Source organism: Piliocolobus tephrosceles, chromosome 3, assembly GCF_002776525.5.
Source record: "Piliocolobus tephrosceles isolate RC106 chromosome 3, ASM277652v3, whole genome shotgun sequence".
NCBI classification, from domain to species: Eukaryota; Metazoa; Chordata; class Mammalia; order Primates; family Cercopithecidae; genus Piliocolobus; species Piliocolobus tephrosceles.
Window position 1 is genome coordinate 79,526,596 of NC_045436.1, and position 17,301 is coordinate 79,543,896.

At 38.3% G+C, this 17,301-nt stretch overlaps 1 protein-coding gene across 2 annotated transcripts in view; it reads left to right on the plus strand.

Moving 5' to 3' along the window:
* The first annotated feature begins 388 nt into the window (after positions 1–388).
* The window catches only part of DAPP1 (dual adaptor of phosphotyrosine and 3-phosphoinositides 1), a 53,396-nt gene continuing 36,483 nt past the window's right edge, over positions 389–17,301 (plus strand). The window contains exon 1 of one of the 2 annotated variants that reach the window (XM_023220082.3): positions 389–701. In XM_023220082.3, coding sequence (XP_023075850.1) covers positions 601–701 — 101 coding nt within the window. In that variant the 5' untranslated portion in view covers positions 389–600. The remainder of the gene's footprint in view (positions 702–17,301) is intronic. The other variant, XM_023220081.3, reaches the window with a different exon arrangement.

Here is a 17,301-nt window from a genome sequence, read left to right on the forward strand (position 1 = left end):
AATTATCTCTGAATCATCCCTATTCAGAGAATTGAGGATATATTACAAGGTCTGGGTAAACAAGCACAAATATTACAAAAGTGCTAAAACAGCAAACTTCAGGGTTGAACTTGTGGTTTGCTTCTGTTTTTTCTACCTACTCTAAAGGTGTTCCTGATATAGAAGCTTCCTCAGTGTTCCCTGTGTTGGTGTGTAAGATAGAAAGAAGACTGGTAAAAGAGTGCACTCATCCTCCCCTACAAACCAGAGGCTGATAGCATTAGGGAGAAGCTAGGGTTTGGCCCCACACAGCAGTTTGCGCTGTTGTCCAATCCCAGGTGGGGTGACGGCCTCTTCATTTCCTTTAATAGCAACTGCCTGTTGCGTGATGCAGTGTGGGTGTCCTCAGAGGTAACTACCTAAGTTTGCATACTTCCTGACTGACAGAACACTCCTGCCAGTGCCTCCAGGCCAGGGTGGTGGGTTTGGTGGGAGGAGTAAGTAACCAAGTTTCACTTCCTTGCCTTGGAGACTCAGAGCCACAGCAGGCTGCTGTCTCACAGAGGGAGAGGGTGGCAGGAGCAGCCGAGTTGTCTCTCTCTGCCTCTGCGAAGGGCGCGAATGGGCAGAGCAGAACTTCTAGAAGGGAAGATGAGCACCCAGGATCCCTCAGATCTGTGGAGCAGATCCGATGGAGAAGCTGAGCTGCTCCAGGACTTGGGGTAAGGGAGCAGATCTCCTTTCAAAATTGACTCCGCACTCCCACCTTCATGCTTTGATTAATGACTATCTTCAGCGCCTTGTTGCCCTCTGCCACCTCAACCGTTTATTTTTTTCCACTTTATTCATTTGTATCTGTTAAGTATCTTCCTGTTTGGGGCTAATTCCATTGGAAAAGCCTGCATTATTTTTCTAGATGTGAAAACAAGTAGGTTGAGAAAATAGGGAAAAAAATCAAATGTTGGTCATTCTTTGAGAGGAGGGACAGAATTGGGATATAGAGGTGACGTTGCCTGGCTTCCTTGATGTTGCTCTGGTTTATGAATAAATGTGTTGTTCAAGAGTTTCCAGCACTGATCCAGGGACAGTAAAAGGACCGTGTTGCTGGTAAGATAAACAGAAAGCCTACCCTGCTGTAAGGGAGAGGAACTTTTTCAAAAGATAGAGAATGAGGAAGTTTCTGCAGTAGTCTCGCTTGTATCTTTCTTTCTCCTGATACTGCATTTGGGATCTTTTATATTTTATGTATGTCCAGAGGGCCAACTTTGAGCCTTTAAATATCAACAATCCATGAAGAGGATAAAATTTCTGCTTCAAACAGGTAAGCATAGGTAGGTGGAGTCATCGGAGCTCTGTCTTTGAGAAGTGACCCAGATGACAACTCATCCGGGTATTTAATAAAAGAAGCAAGTATTACACAAGAGAGGAATTGGGGATTTCCTAGAGAAACTGAACCTTCTGCCTAATGCACTGGGAATATCCCAATGAGGGTGGCTTTGGCACCTGTGCATGAGGAGAGGTAAAACCTGTACCTTCTGCCTGGATAAATAGCTCTAAATTTTCATAACAATCCAATGACATGGGAGCTGTTGTCATCTTTATCTTACAAAGGATGAAAACGAGCACCAAACAGGTTTGAATAACTTGCTTGCTAGTCACACATCAATTACATAGAAAAGCTGGGCATCCAACCTGCCACAGGCTGTGTCCTAAACCGAAGAAAAACCAAAATAGAGTTGAAACCTCTCTGTGTTAAGGCTGCAGAGATTGTATCTTTTTATGTTGTATTACTGTAAAAATTTATCAGTAATTCCTGTCTTTAGATTATAAAACTGAGGTCTCGGAATTGAACTCTACTTTCATTTGGCAAATCAGATAAAACACCTGAAATTTTCATTAAAGAAAACTCCCCTTATTAGGAAGCCAGAGCTCTAGAATCTCTCCATCCCTCTAGATTGAATCCCCAAACAGAAGAGGCAAAGGGCCCTTCTGTGAGCATCCAGCACAGTTTTCACCAAGTCCAAACGCTGAAGCTGAACTGTGGCCCGCAGTGCCTTATTGAACCATTAAGCTACAATGCTTTACATGTTCTGTTAACTGATTCCCAGCCCACTGTAATAGAAAACCCCAAAGGAGGAGACAGAAGAATTTATTCAATTCTGGTCGTTTAGTTAAACAAACAATCCTAGAACCCAGAGTCTGTGGTTGAGTACTGTGGGAACATGCTTAGATGACAAAGATGAATTAGATGCTGTCTCTGTGCCCCACCACAATGCCAATAGCAAGAAGCAACTACAGGTGAACCCCACGGGGGAAATAGGACTGTGGACTGTGTCTTTCCTCCATGTGCAAAGAATAGACATTGAATACAAAACCGAGTTACACCACTTCCCTGCAAAAAAAGGATACATTCATGTCCAGATTTCCCTATTTCAGAAGGCCTGAACAATTATTAAACATGAGGATGATTTCTATAGCAATGGGCAACCTGCAGTTATCTGGGAAAACTGCTCTACAGTCCAGGTTCTTGACCTTGGCTGTGCTCTGGAACAACCCAAGGAGCTTTTCCTTTTTTTTTTTTAAAAAAAAAAAAAAAAAAAAAAAAAGAAAGAAACACTCCTGACACCCAAACCACAGACTTGACAAATGATTTCAGTATCTCTGAGGGTGAGCGTTTTCTTGTCAAACTCTCCAAGTAATTCCAAAGTGAGACCCTAGGTTGATGATCACTTCATAGAATATGTATCCACCAAATGCATTAGGTAAATGTGGTCTTATTTTTCATTTTAAGTCTGTTGGGTGTGTACTTGAATCTTAAAAGTACTAATAAGTGTTGATATTTTGTTTATTGGTTTAGGGGTGTTTCGATTAGCAACTTTATTAAGGTGTATTTTACATATCATAAAATGTACCCGTTTCAAGTGTACAATTCAAGACTTTTGACTAACTTTACAGAGTGATACAACTGTCACCATAAATCAGTACATTTCCGTTCTCCAAAAAGAACCCTCAGATGTAGGGCTTATTTAAGCATACTCAATAGTGTGCTGGAAAAACACCTGGGGTGAGTTGAGGGGTGGAGAAAGCCCTGATTTCAAGAATTTGCCTAATTCCCTGGTATAAATACTCCCACTATAGACAATTTCAAGCTGCCAACAATGTAACATCATTGAATTGAATATTTAATAATCAACTTGTGCCAGCACTTGCCCTGCAGCACCTCACTGATACACTTTTTATAGATAACAATTTGAGAACTCTTGACAATGACTTGTTGCCTCTGCTAGAATACTGAACGTAACTCAAACATAATATTGACTTTTTCTTTGAATCTTTAACCACTGGTGAGATAGAATCTCTACCAAACCTTCTGATTAATTAAGTTTCCAAAACCTCCTTAAAAACAAAATGATTTAATGTAACTGATGGATAAAAGTTGGCTGGTTTTAATGACTTAATTTTTCAATTATTTTGAAGAGGTTATTTAAGTAGTTAGATAAATCCTTATGTTTATATTTTTGATAGACATAAACAGATAAGTTAGTGGTTAAATTACCGAAATATCAGAAGTCTTTGTTCTTGGGCATCTGTTTTTTTCAGGCTCTGGAATATGTAAATCCTGTAAATTGAGCCCTGAACTGCAGCAAATCCATCACTTGCCTTTCTAGGACATATACAACTTGCTCAGAGTACAGGTTTATTATTTTCTAAAATACCTAAATCAAGCAACACCATCCTTCTCCATGTCTCATTTACACAGTGTCAGCCTAAAAACGTTAATTTTCTTTCATCTAAAATACATTCATGTGTCCAGAAGCAAAGGAGAAATAAAACCATCTTAAATTGTTGCTCAGCTTTGCTTACACTTTGCAGGGGAGGGTACGGGTTTAGGGGGAAGAGGGGTGTGGGGAGGGCAAGAAGTGAGGGGCATGGAGAATCAGGGGAGAGGAAGGAGGTGGACCATGAACCAGGAGATGAGTCAGGCTGTTTGCTGCTGGCAAAATGAAGAGATGGCAAAATTAAACAAGTAACAAATACTGGAGATATCACCTAAGTAACAAACTGGTAAAGAATAGCTAGTAAAATTACTGAAAATTCCAGCAATTCTTTGGCTTTAACAAAGGTTACTATACTCTTTCTACATTTAGCTCTATATAAGTATAAACACAAAAGAAATAACATAAAATGAAAATATTTTAGCATACTTTACAATTAAATATTCAAATGATCCAGTCAGTCATAACTCCATGTGAGAAACATAATAAACATTCTCTTTTTTAGATATTTTCTCAAATTGGAAGTTGTATAAGAAAGTGCCAGTGTTTGGCTGGGTTGACCAGTGCCAAAGAACTAGATTGTAAGCTCTGAATATTTAAATTAATTGATAGCTAATTCTTCACATATAAGAGAAGGTTAGAGTAGATCATGGAGCAGCAAACTTTTTTTATAAAGGTCTGGGTAGTGAACGTTTTAGGCTTTGCAGGCCTTACAGTCTCTACCTCAACTACTCACATCTGCTGTTGTGCAAAAACTACAAGAGAACACAGAAACAAATGACCGTGATGGTGTTCAAACAAAATGTTATTTGTATACTGAAATGTAAATTTCATGTAATTTTTATGAATCACAAAGTATTCTTCTATTTCCCCCAAGCATTTCAAAATGCACAGCCATTCTTGGCTCCCGGTCCATACTAAAACAGGTATCTGGCAGGAATTGACCCTCAGCTGGTGATTTGCTGACCCAAGGAATAAATTATAACAAACAAAATGAGTCCCTATTATAAGGCAGGCATTTTGTAGACACCAGCTCTTGTCTTCAAAAGGCATTGGTATTCCAGCTTTACATAGGAAGAGACTCAAGAGAAGAAAAATCAGGTTGCCTACATTCTTGGAGTGTCTGTGTTCAAAACCCATGCTGGCTCCACAAACCAGGTTGTTTCCCGGCTGTGATAGTCCTAATTTACTGATCACCTACTATGCACCAGCACCATGCCATTCACATGCATAATGCCATTTAGCCTTCACAAGAACACTTTCAATACGATATCACCATACTCATTTCATAGATGCAGAAGGTGACTTCAATAAGCTAAGTATACAATCCAGATCACAGACTTTGTAAGTAGTGGAGCTGAGAGACACACCTAGGGACTTACCCCAGAGCTTTCCACTGCGTGGTGCTGCTTTGTAGAGCCCACTGGTCAAAGGTATATATTCTAATAATGGCAATCAGTAATTATTGGATGCTTGCCATGTGCCAAGCACTAGTTTAAGCCCTTTGCCCAGATGAACTTGTTTAATTCACACATTGCTGTGAGGTGGGTATTATTACTAATGTCATCCCCATTTACAGATGAGAAAAGTAAAGAACTGAGTTTTAATCACATGCACAAGTTTCCATTCTAATATACCTTCAAATCCAAGCGTTTTGCTCCACAGCCTTCATGCTTGATGTAAACTAATGTAACCACTAATGTAAACTGGTTTTCATCAAATTTCTCTCATCTTATTATACTAGTACATGTTCGTAGTGCTTAATATGAACTGAGAGAAGCAAAGAAAGTTCGTGATTATAACAAAGTTTACTATAAAAGACATTATTCTTTCTATTCCTCACATACTATACATACACATGTACACAAAGCCAGGCCAGCATCCTAGTTAGTCAGATGTTATTGAATTTTGTGTAGATTTCATTTTCAGGACTAGAAAAATTTATTCAGCTAAGAAACGTATAGTAAAGTCAAAATTTCAGTGGAACCTGTTTACAGAGGTGTGACACCAACTACAGCAATACAGCTTGTTCCTCTTCTGTGCACAACTTTGTAATCTTGGATTCTAAAAACGGAAGGTAGTTCTTCTGTGGTTGTATAATGAGTACGTAACTAGTGTACAGTTCCATCTCTTCTTAACTCAAGTGAATTTCCTCTTCAGTTGTGGTGTTTTTCTGTTCCTCTGAAGGGTGACTTCCTTCTACTTACAAGTGGAAATCTGTCCCACAGATTGTCCATGTTGGGTGGAGTAACTTTGTTTCATTCATTCACTCTTTTACTGGGTCATAGATCTATCTGTTGAATGATGATGCCAGGCAAGACAACATAGTGGAGACTACAATAAAGAAGGCATGGCTGTGCAGAGATGGAGGATTCATATGCGTGTAGAGTTAGAATGCATTGTTGTGCGGGCTGAGGGCTGTGACAGTGTCTAGATAAAACAACCTCCTATGGAAGGCTATTTCTCCACAGTGGAAGTGGAAAAGATGGCCTTGGAGCTGATATTATTTTTGTCAGTTGAAGTTAGAAAATATGACATTTTCTACAGAGAAAACGGTATGAGTAAAGGAGTGATGGTAGGAAAATATGCAAGGATTTGGAATCGAAAAAGCTCACATGAACTCAAACTGGCCCAGTCCCCAGGACCCATCTGGTTTGTTAGCATTCAGGTGGTCTGGTTCTGGTCTCTACCTCCATCAGTCTCGTCCTATGAGAAGCTTCTACTTGACTTTTCTCTTGTAATTCTGCTTTCATGACCATACTCTTAGACATTTCGTTAAAGCCTGCATTAATTTCTGGCTCCTACCAACTCCCCTAGAGGATAAATTCCTATTCTGAGCCCATAGACTTCTGGTTTCTACTCCCTGATAGAGGCCTGCCTCTACCAGGAGCACAATGCACACTGCTGGGCCTTATTGGTGTTCCTTGCTCACCACCTGCTTCTCTATGCTCATGCTCCCCCTGACCCTGACCACTAGCACCTGCCCCCATTATCTGTTGTTAGACCTTCTTTGTTTAAAAAATGTTTATAACTTTAAAAAGCATAAGAGTAATCACTTGTTTTGATAACAGTATGATGGTTATGTAAAAGAATGTAACTTTTTAGAGATGCATGTTTGATTAGGGTTAAAGTGTCAGGATATCTGTAATTTAAAACTGCTCATCAAAAGACTCAAAATTAAATGTTGCAATAAAAATGTAGCAAAACGTTAAAAATTCTTCTGCCTAAAATATAGGTATTATTTAAATGCAGTAACATTCATGCTATTTTTCTATTTTCCAGTATATCTGAAATTATTTATAATAAATAGTTGAAAATAAGTTATATATTATTAAAAATTAGAGAAATAAAGAGAAGCATCAAAATATAAAGAAAAGCACTAAAATGTCAGTCATGTACTACCACCTAAAATAACATTGTTCATCTCAATTCCAGTTTTTAAAAAATGTTTTTCTGTACACACATGCACACATATACAGAGATTGAATTGTAATCATATTATGTGTATAATTTTGCTTTTGCTTTTTGGTAGGACATTTTTCCATCATCTCCTTCTTGATCTGTCTCCAAGTAGGCTCTTGTTTCCCTCTGAAAGCATGGATATTTGGGTTGATCTAGATTCCAGAGGGCCTAAAATAGATTTGGTCAGTGAACAATGTGGACTCACTGAAGGTTTGTAGGAATGTGGAAGTACATAGTCATCATGTTTTGTTTTTAGGTAGATTAATCTAGTAGTTCAGCATGATGGGTGGCAAGGGGCTAGAGCCAAGATAATGAGTTAGTGAGGGAGTTTGCAGATTGGTGAGTAGGAAACTAGAGTGCCAACCTGGGAATAGTCAGGAAGGATCAAGGGTAGAATCCAGTCATTCCATTGAGCTAAGCAAAATAAGTGATTCATGTCCAAACAAAACTAATTCTACTGCTTTTGTGTACATTTTCAAAAAGGTATCAGAGAAATTTTGAAAACCTTAATGTCTCACAAATATAACTCATTGTTTGCTTTATCATTATAAATTTCTAAATTTTCCTGGGTTTCATGTTACTGCTCCTAGAGTTCTGACTTACACAAGTTGATTGTATGTTTTGGATTGATTCATCAGATAATCTTGAAACCATTTTGCAGATGTCGGTCCTGAGGTACTAAGAGGTTTAGCCACCTGCTTTAGGCTAGAGCACAGTAAACTCCTTTTAATGGTGAACTCCTTAGGAGCAGGACAGTGGGTTATTCATCTTTGCCTTCTCCACCCAAGCATACCACTTGATAAAGAGCAGGTGTTTAAATGTTTGTTGAATTGCCCCAAGTTGAGTCAAGGCCAAGACCAGAACTCAAGCCTCCCCAACTTAAGCCAGTGAGCTTTCCACTGCACCAGCGCTGATGATGTACTTGCATCCATCACTTTCAGACTCAGTCCCCATATGTCCGGCAGTTTTTACTGATGGAATAAACTGACATTGGTTAGAGGTATTGCCTGAACTATGGAATAGAGAAGAGATAACTAATGAAACAAGAATCTGCCTGTATTTTTTGTAGACCCCAATGTTCTTCTAAATCTTTCTTGTAGCTGAAGCTTCCTGAGAGTGACCCTCTCTGTCTCCTATACTAGCCTACAATGGTAGGTTGTCAATGGCAACCACAGTTCAAAGACAATTACCCTGAACCAGCACTTTATGAGGTATAAGTTACAAGAGTAACCATAGTAAGCCCAGAGTCAAGCTTGATTTTACTTGAAGATGAGCCCTCTTAAGAGAACCTCTGATTTTCATTCCCTGCCTAGGCATTCTATACCTTTTCAAGGTTTTTTCCAGTCCAAATAAAATGGTCCCTGAGCCTCATTTACTGGGGAGCAGTGGTGCTCTTTTGGTCTTGCAGCCATTCCTGCACTGTGAAGGCTTCCCTGGGGACCGAACAGAAGAATCTCAGCACAATGAGATGCGGTTTTCACCCCTCCCCCAAGTTGTGGCTCAGTTCCTCAGGTCTGTCCGTCTGACTTCCCTGGGTTTGTTGGTCCATCTCTGAGTCAGGCTCTGTGGATTTTTCTTTATCTTTAAAGACACATCTTTGTCTTTCATTGTTTTCTCTGCCCCTGTCTCCTGGATCACTCTTTGGGTCTGTATGTGTGTTCCCTAAGTCTCTGTCCCCATGTGCTTTCTGGCTATCTGTGTGAGCTGGCAGGTCTATCTTGATCTCTTGAGTTTTGTGTCTCTGTGTTTCTATCTGTCTGTATGCAGCTCTTTGACTTATTTGTCTCTGAGTCTTTGTGCCACTCTGTCTCTGAATCTCTGAGTCTCCATCTCTGTCTGTCTCTGTGTTTTCATCTTCCAGAGCGTCTTGCCTCACTCCTCAGACTTCTTCACAAACAGGTTCATCCTGATGCCAAACTACTACAGAATTCTCTCCTCCCTTTCAGTTTTGATTTCCATTAGCTGAGCCTTGACTCCCACCAGAAAACTTGGGACCTGCCTTTAACTCACAGATCAATGAGATATTTGCATGCTCTGTCTCCATCATCACTCAGGTCTGTTTTCTAAAGGCTGGGGCAGCTGATCTCACCATTTAGCTCTGCTCTTAGCTCATGTAGACATGGGTGTTTAGAAAAGTAATTTTGAAAGATACAGCCCTGCTGCTTCCATCACAGAAACCTCCCTATTGGAGAGACTCTGAAGAATCTCTTTGGCTTCCCCTGTATATAACACTACACCTGTATGAGACCATGTAAGAACTTCCAAAATCCTTTATAAGGCCTCTGCTTGATTCTCTCTATTTGAACAGGTCCATTGCTATTATCAATGGAAAAATAAGCCCACACTTGTGAACATGTGATTTAACGGGCTTATGTGAGCAACACCATCTTTTGTAGATATGTCACGACCTGATTCTAATAGAAATTACAGCACTGGTAGCTCTTCAGTTACATAAGACACCCTAAACCCATGATTTCTAATGGCATAGAGGGCCAAACACTTTACCTTCCACAAAATCAATCAACACTTTACCTTCCACAATTATCTAGCACCGGCCCTATGAACAAATGACCATGAATGAAATCAGCAGCCAAGCAATCCCATGGAATAGTTCAAGTGGTAAGAACAGATTAACCCTTAGAGTGTGAATGCCTAACAGATTCATCTTATGCTCTACCACCATTGTGTTCAGAAAGATTGTGAGGCTAAGTATAGGCTCAGGAAGAAAGACACATCAATTAGCTGTGCCATGTATGACCTTAGAGAAGGGGTGTGGCACATATGTTATGCATTTGTCATCTTTGGTCTACATAGTTTAGAGGGGTGTCAGTGTCATATAAAAGTGAGAACAACTTTGAAAATGAAGAAATAAGAGAAAATTTTCTAAAGAAGAATGCTTTTGTTGGCTGTTCAACTCCAGGGCGTTTTGGCTGCTTTCACACAATCAGGAGTTTTTGTTCCCACTTTGGGTTGAAATGTATGTCCTCTTTATAACTCTGATGAAACAGAATTGAGGTTCTATTTCATGTATCTTTTCCAGGCAGGGAAAAATATATCAATAAATATGTGAATAATCTATAGACATGAGTTACTAAGGACTTTTGTCATCAAGAAATGTACTATCTAAATGGATGTGTGGCATATGTTTTAAAGTGCAAGATTGCTTTCTGTGTCCACCAGTTCTTCCAGAGTTATTTTTCATCACTCCCCAACAGGGACCCTGTGCTCCAGATAGGCATTTGGTTGCACGTATACACCAAGCACACGTCAACTCCAGTGCCTTTGCTTATGTCATTTCTCCTCTCAGAATGCCTCTCACTGCCTAATGAAACCTATATTCATTCTTCAAACTGCAGTTTATCATCTTCCTGCTCCATGAAGTTTTTCCTGATCATTCCAGCCCACTGTGAGCTCCCCTTCCTATGCTATAATATCTACTGTCCACATCACTGAGATAGCAGCTATTTGGTGATTCTTCTACGTTAACCTGCAGATCCTTCTCTTTTCCATTCTGTTGGTACTGAAAAGCCACTTAGTACTTTGCTTTGCCCTTCTCTTCAGATGCCAAATTCTGTGAACTCGAACTGTTCACATTATTGAAGTGAATTAAAGTTTTCAGGTCTAAGAGTCCTTCCCATGCATGCTCCTCAAACTCTAAACTGCATAACAATCACGCGAGACTTAGCAAGTTGAGGGAGGGGCCTGAGGTTGTGTGTGGTCCAGGTTGGCTGCTCATTAGCATCTCTTTTCACTTGGTATTTCCCAGTAGTAAAAAGTTTCTTATTGCACTTGATTTTAAAACCATCACTCTTATAAGTGCAGATGAGGAAAATGACCTAATTGGAAGTTTTAATCATCAGTAAGTCCAGTGTGAATCAGCTGCGTGATGCAATTGTGAAGAAACTAATGGAATCTCAGGCTGCTTTGTGTGTGCCCAGCAGCCAGAATAAGGGAGCTCCTGTGCTGCTTTGTTTTGCAGGTTAGAGCTTAATGTTAAGGTAGATTTTTTAAGTTTGAAAGGTTTTCAGAGGAGATGAGGTCTCTGGATGATAAGGTCCCTGGATGATAAAGGAACTGAAAGCATGTCATAAAAGGATAAGTTGAAGATGATGGAAAGAGAAGAATGTGCATTCTAAATGCTTTCAACTCTTTCTACATGTATCATCTATGTAACTCCAAGGAGTAGCTCTGAAACCGTCTGCTGAAAGCCATACAGCAAAAAATGGCAATTCAATGTAGCCCAAGAGTTTTCTAACCATGAATCATGAGCATATGGACTGAGCTTGCTTATACAAGTACTGAGTTCCCCATCATTAGCAATATGTAGGCAAAGATTGGATGAGTCCTATAGAGTTTAGAAATTATTCAAACACTGCGGTTGTGCATTTCTGACAAGATCCCAGGTGATGCTGATGCTGTTGGTCCATACTTTGAGTAGCAAAGCTTTGCATTGTTGTTCAAACACAGTATAAAATGTATTTTATACTGTGAGTCAATTCAAAAAATTTAAAAGCCTCTCCTTTAAAGAACAGAACAAATGAGGTATAAAGTTAGATTAGTAAATTAAAACAATAAAACCCAATGGGATAAGAAACTATGAAGTTTCCACTATTCTGGAGCAATTTTCCAGAAGATTCTAGCTCAAAGAGGCCCCAGAATGAAAGGAAAGGAAGTTGAACTGAGGACCAGCTTTCTGGATCCAGCCTGTCTGCATTCTCTGTGGCTGGGTTTATTTTCTATATCTTACTAAAAGGCAGCTATGAAAATTCTTCAGTGGGCGGGTGTTTCCTAGTTTTTTATTGTATCATGGAAAGGATAATATCACTGTTTCCTTCAAGTTGAATTGCTGGTTTTCATAATCTTATAAACCCAGTACAAATATTCCTTTGGAGCTTGATTAGTCTTTTCTCTGTTGACTCTATCAGCCCTAGACATAATTATGGCAATGTGTGGGCCTTGGGGAAAACGGAGACTATAACATTCTTTCTAATAGGAGTTTCTTGCTTTCTTTTGCTTCTTCAGGGAAAATGAGACTAGAAGAATTTTTTTTTTTTTTTAGTTTCAAAAAATGAACCTATTCCCAACTGCATAACAGTGTGTTCCTACCACTTTGCACAATGTCTAGCATATTCATAATACATTGTTTAATTTAGCAAATGTAGCTCATTTTTTTTTTCTGTAAAAGTTAAAGAATTGCATAAAAAGTTTATAAAAGAAGAAAATTGTTCCAATACATGAAAATAAGAAGGTTTTCTGGCCAGGCGCAGTGACTCACGCTTGTAATCCCAACACTTTGGGAGGCTGAGGTTAGCAAGTCACCTGAGGTCAGGAGTTTGAGACCAGCCTGGCCAATATGGTGAAACCCTGTCTCTACTAAAAATACAAAAATTAGCCAGGTGTGGTGATGCACACCTGTAGTCCCACCTACTCAGAAGGCTGAGGCAGGAGAATTGCTTGAACCTGGGAGGTGGAAGTTGCAGTGAGCCGAGATGTCACCATTGCACTCCAGCCTGGGTGACAAGAACGAAACTGTATCTCAAAAAAAAAAAGGAAAGTTTTTTTCCTAGGCATTCTTACTAGTCACCTTGATGGATGAGAAAACACAGGTTGCTGCTTGCCAGGAGGTCACATAGTGAATAAGTTAAAAATTGTTGGAGCAGATGGACTACCTGAGGGAACAACCGGAGACAAAGGCATGGCCTCTCTTCACCAACAATTATAAAAATTTCATTACCAATCACATTGAGAAGCTGAAAATAGCTTTTCTATACTATTGAGAATTTTTTTAAAGTGTTCTAGATGAAAGAATTAATTATCATTCCATTCCCTCTATAGAAAATTATATTATTAAATTATTACATGAAGAGACAATCAAAGACCAGACAGCAAAACTATAGAGAAAAATATTATAACGTTTGATTCAACAGTTAATTAATAAAAGTAAGTTATTTTCTCTGTGTTGTGATGTTTGTGATATTTTTCAGTTTTTAAAATTTGTAATCTGTGATTTCTCATTTTAAATAAATATTCCTTTCTTTTTTGTAATTTTGTGTAATTTTTCTTAAAGAGACCTCTAGATTTTATAAGCTTCAAGACCATTCAAATCTGCCTCTTATCCCTAATAATTGGAATATTCAATTAAAAAAAAAATTTTTTTTTAAATTGAATATTGTTCTGGACCAGCACAGTGGCTCACACCTATAATCCCAGCACTTTGGGAGGCCGAGGCGGGCAGATGACCTGAGGTGAGGAGTTCGAGACCAGCCTGGCCAACATGGTGAAACCGCATTTCTACTAAAAATACAAAAATTACCCAGGTGTGGTGGCACATGCCTGTAGTCTCAGCTACTAGGGAAGCTGAGGCATGAGAATTGCTTGAACCCAGGAGGCAGAGGTTGCAGCGAGCCGAGATCGTACCACTGCACTCCAGCCTGGGTGACAGAGCAAGACTCCATCTAGGGAAAAAAAAAAAAAAAATCGAATGTAGATCTAATTATAGAAACTTTAAGGTCCATGCAATTAGATTTTATGTAATGAGCTATTGAACATGCATATTAAGCCACAGGTGGCTCTATAAACATCAAACAAGGAACTGTCAGTATCCAGTGCCACATATACAGCCTCAATGTCCTCCAGCTTCATCTCTCACCATGCCCGACTGTTGTCCTTCATCACTCACTTTGAATTCTCACATGACTGCATGATATTCTGATTCTCATACATGCCTGGCATTCTCTCACTTCTAGGCCTTTGCTGCTGCTATTCCCTCCCACGTTATATCTCCCTGAACAACTGCTACTCCAAACCCCACCAGACTTTTAATGGGAAAAAACCAAACTCTCTTCCTCTCTCTTTCTCTCTCTCTCTCAATCTTCACCTAAGTGCCTAGGCCAGTCCAAGTACTCAATAAGCAGTAGTTGAATAAATGAAGGAAAAAGACAAATTATTAACAAGGTTATCTCTGGAAGTTGGATTAAGGAAAAAATTAGCTATTTTCTTTTTTTCTAATGAAATTTGTAGTTACTCAATATAGAAATCTTTTTCTTTTTCATTAGAATAAGCTAAATTAGAAAAATCTGATCAAGCTAAAGTCCCCTTTCAACCAATGCTGGTTTCTTCTACAAAGAAAATCATACTTATGAATTTGGTATATATTTTTTTAAACTCTTATTTTATGTTTTTATATATCTTAATATGTAAGTGCATTTTTGTTGTTGATTTTTTATAGGGGAACGTGTTAAAACTAAGTGGTAGCATTTGGTGCCTGCAACTAGTTTTTCTAACTTTACAATATATGTTGGAATCTATCAACTTTGGTGTGTGTGTATATACACGCACATCTTCAGTGATTCTCCAGTGGGGGGCGGGGGGCGGTTGTGACATCATGAACAAGATAATTCTTGGTTCTTCAAGACTGTATCATTTGTAGGATGTTAAGCATCCCTGACACCCTCTCACAAAATAACAATAGCACCCCACCTCCCTGCCCTCATTATCTGGCAACCAAAAATATGCTCACACCTTTTCAAACACTTCTGATTAACTTTTTACATAATCTCATCCTTTTAGCACTCAGCTTTATTTATCATCTCCATGTTGATGGACATTTAGGATGGCTCTAGATTTTTTACTCTTACAAACAATTCTGCAGTGAACACCCTTGTTCATATTTTCTTCTGCTCATGTGTGGGTGTTTCACTAGGCGGAAACTAGAAAAGGAATCACTGATCATATGTGTAGGTTCAGTTACACCCTATGTGCTAAATTCCCCTCCAACTTAGACCTTTATCAACAATGGACAACAATAGCCATTGCCCAAATTCTCCAATACTTAATACTATCTAACCCTTTCATTATAACTGATCTGGTGGATAGAGAAAAATATCACATTATTGTTTTAATCTGTGTTTCTCTGATTAACAGTGAGATTATTTATTTGAAACACATCTTTCCTCTTCTGAAAAACACATATACTTTCTCTTCTTTACATGTATATATTTTGATTTTTACTATATATCCTTTATAATCAGAATAAAAGGTAATACACACTTTAAAAAAAAAAAGGTTATCTTTCAAGACCTATACAGATGTTGGCTCATTCATGGAATCTGATTTTGATCCTTCTTCTCAGAACATCCCTTGGTACTTTATTCTCTCTTGAATATCGTTTGCAATATGCTTGTCTTATCCTCCTGACTAGATTAATGGTTACTTGTCACCCAGTATGAGGCTTTTTCATTTTTGTTCCCTTTGACCTGCCTAGCACAATGCCTTGCATAGATTTGAAGCAATGATTGAAGGCAGAAAAGGTTGATTATGGGAAAACTAGCAACTTAACTCTATTTTTAACTTTTATGGACACAGTCTTGAGTCATCCTTATCAAAACTGGACATATTTCTACAAAGGATACACAATGTCATTAGGATATATATTCACTCCCCTGGAAGAAATGCTCATCAGAATGTTCCTGGAAAGGAACGTTTAACTCAATTAAAAGGGGGAAGTTTAGGTTTTTATGGAAAAGCTATTTGGGGAATGAAGATCCTTATTGCACCATTGACATCATGGAATGTAGGTGGCTGCCTGGAAAGCTCTATACTGGGCTTGCCCAGGCCCTGGAGTCTGTAGAATCCTGAAAAGGCAATATTGACTCAAGCAAAGCTGCCACCAAGGAATTGCAGTCTCCAAGATTTTTCCAGACTGCAGCATAGTGTGATTCTTCTTGCATTATATTCAAGTATTTCTTATGTATTTATGGTATATAGTTATTATTTTTTAAGTTATCATTAAAACATTATTAGTAAAAACTGTTATCAGGCTATATAATTAGATGTCAGAAGAGTTCTATAAATGCTTTAAACACAAACTTCCAATTCTATTGAAAATAATCCAAAGGAATGTCCAAATCCTTTAAGTGTTTTGGAATTTTGCGAATCAAATATCGCCTTAAATAAACAACTGTTATCAGGCTATATAATTAGATGTCAGAAGAATTCTATAAATGCTTTAAACACAGACTTCCAGTTCTATTGAAAAGAATCCAAAGGAATGTCCAAATCCTTTAAATGTTTTGGAATTTTGCGAATCAAATATTGCTTTAAATAAACAATCTACTGGCTCAAACTGAAACTTATGCTGAAATGTTTATTATAAAATTAATTATTGGCAAAATATATCTAAGTTTTAATAACCTTGTAGAAACTTCACCTATCAAAAAGAATTAGAATTTTGGCTTCAATTGAACTTGAAGTTTATTATTGCTTCACTTACAATTCTTCCAATTGTTCTTTGAAAGCATTTTATACTGAACAGATTTGAACTTGTCTGGGAATCAGTTCAATGAATGGAGCTGCTTTGGGTAAATAGCTCTGTGATTATTCTTATAAAATGTGTTTCATGCCATTGCTTTCAGCTAGCAAATATATTTCTAATATAGGATGAAAGCATCTCTGCCCCAAAGATAAAATATGCTAAGAAACATGTATTAGGAAATGCAGATTTAGAAAATAGGTATCCTGGAGACTTATATAGAAACTTCCTTCCACAGATGCACTTGCGTTTACTCTTTATTAGGCTAAAATTTTACGCCACAGGGATGTCACAGTGGATGCCAATGTGGTTTGTGACAGCAAGATCCCTTAATGCCAGAACCAGGCTATTCCTCAAAGCGCTTTTACACTATACACACCTCTTTAATAGCATTTAGTTCATCACACTGACACTTGTATAATTGCCTGTCTCTTTCATCTTCACTGACCTAAACTGTGGTCCCTAGCAGTCAGCAACTGCCTCTGCTATCTAGCTTTGTGTTATCTAATCTAAATAAAAAGTGACAAAAATTATATTTGAGCAATAAGAAAATCATGCCACAGAGAGTAAACTGAAAGTTACGGCTTTGTGGATCTCAATGGCTTCCTGGTAGCAATTAATGCATACTAAGCACAGGCTTTATGGACCACATCACCCGTGTTAATGTGTGCAGGACTCACAACTGGCCTATGCGGTATGCCTACTTGTCATACTATTTTATTTATTTATTTATTTATTTATTTATTTATTTATTTATTTATTATTTTTTTGAGA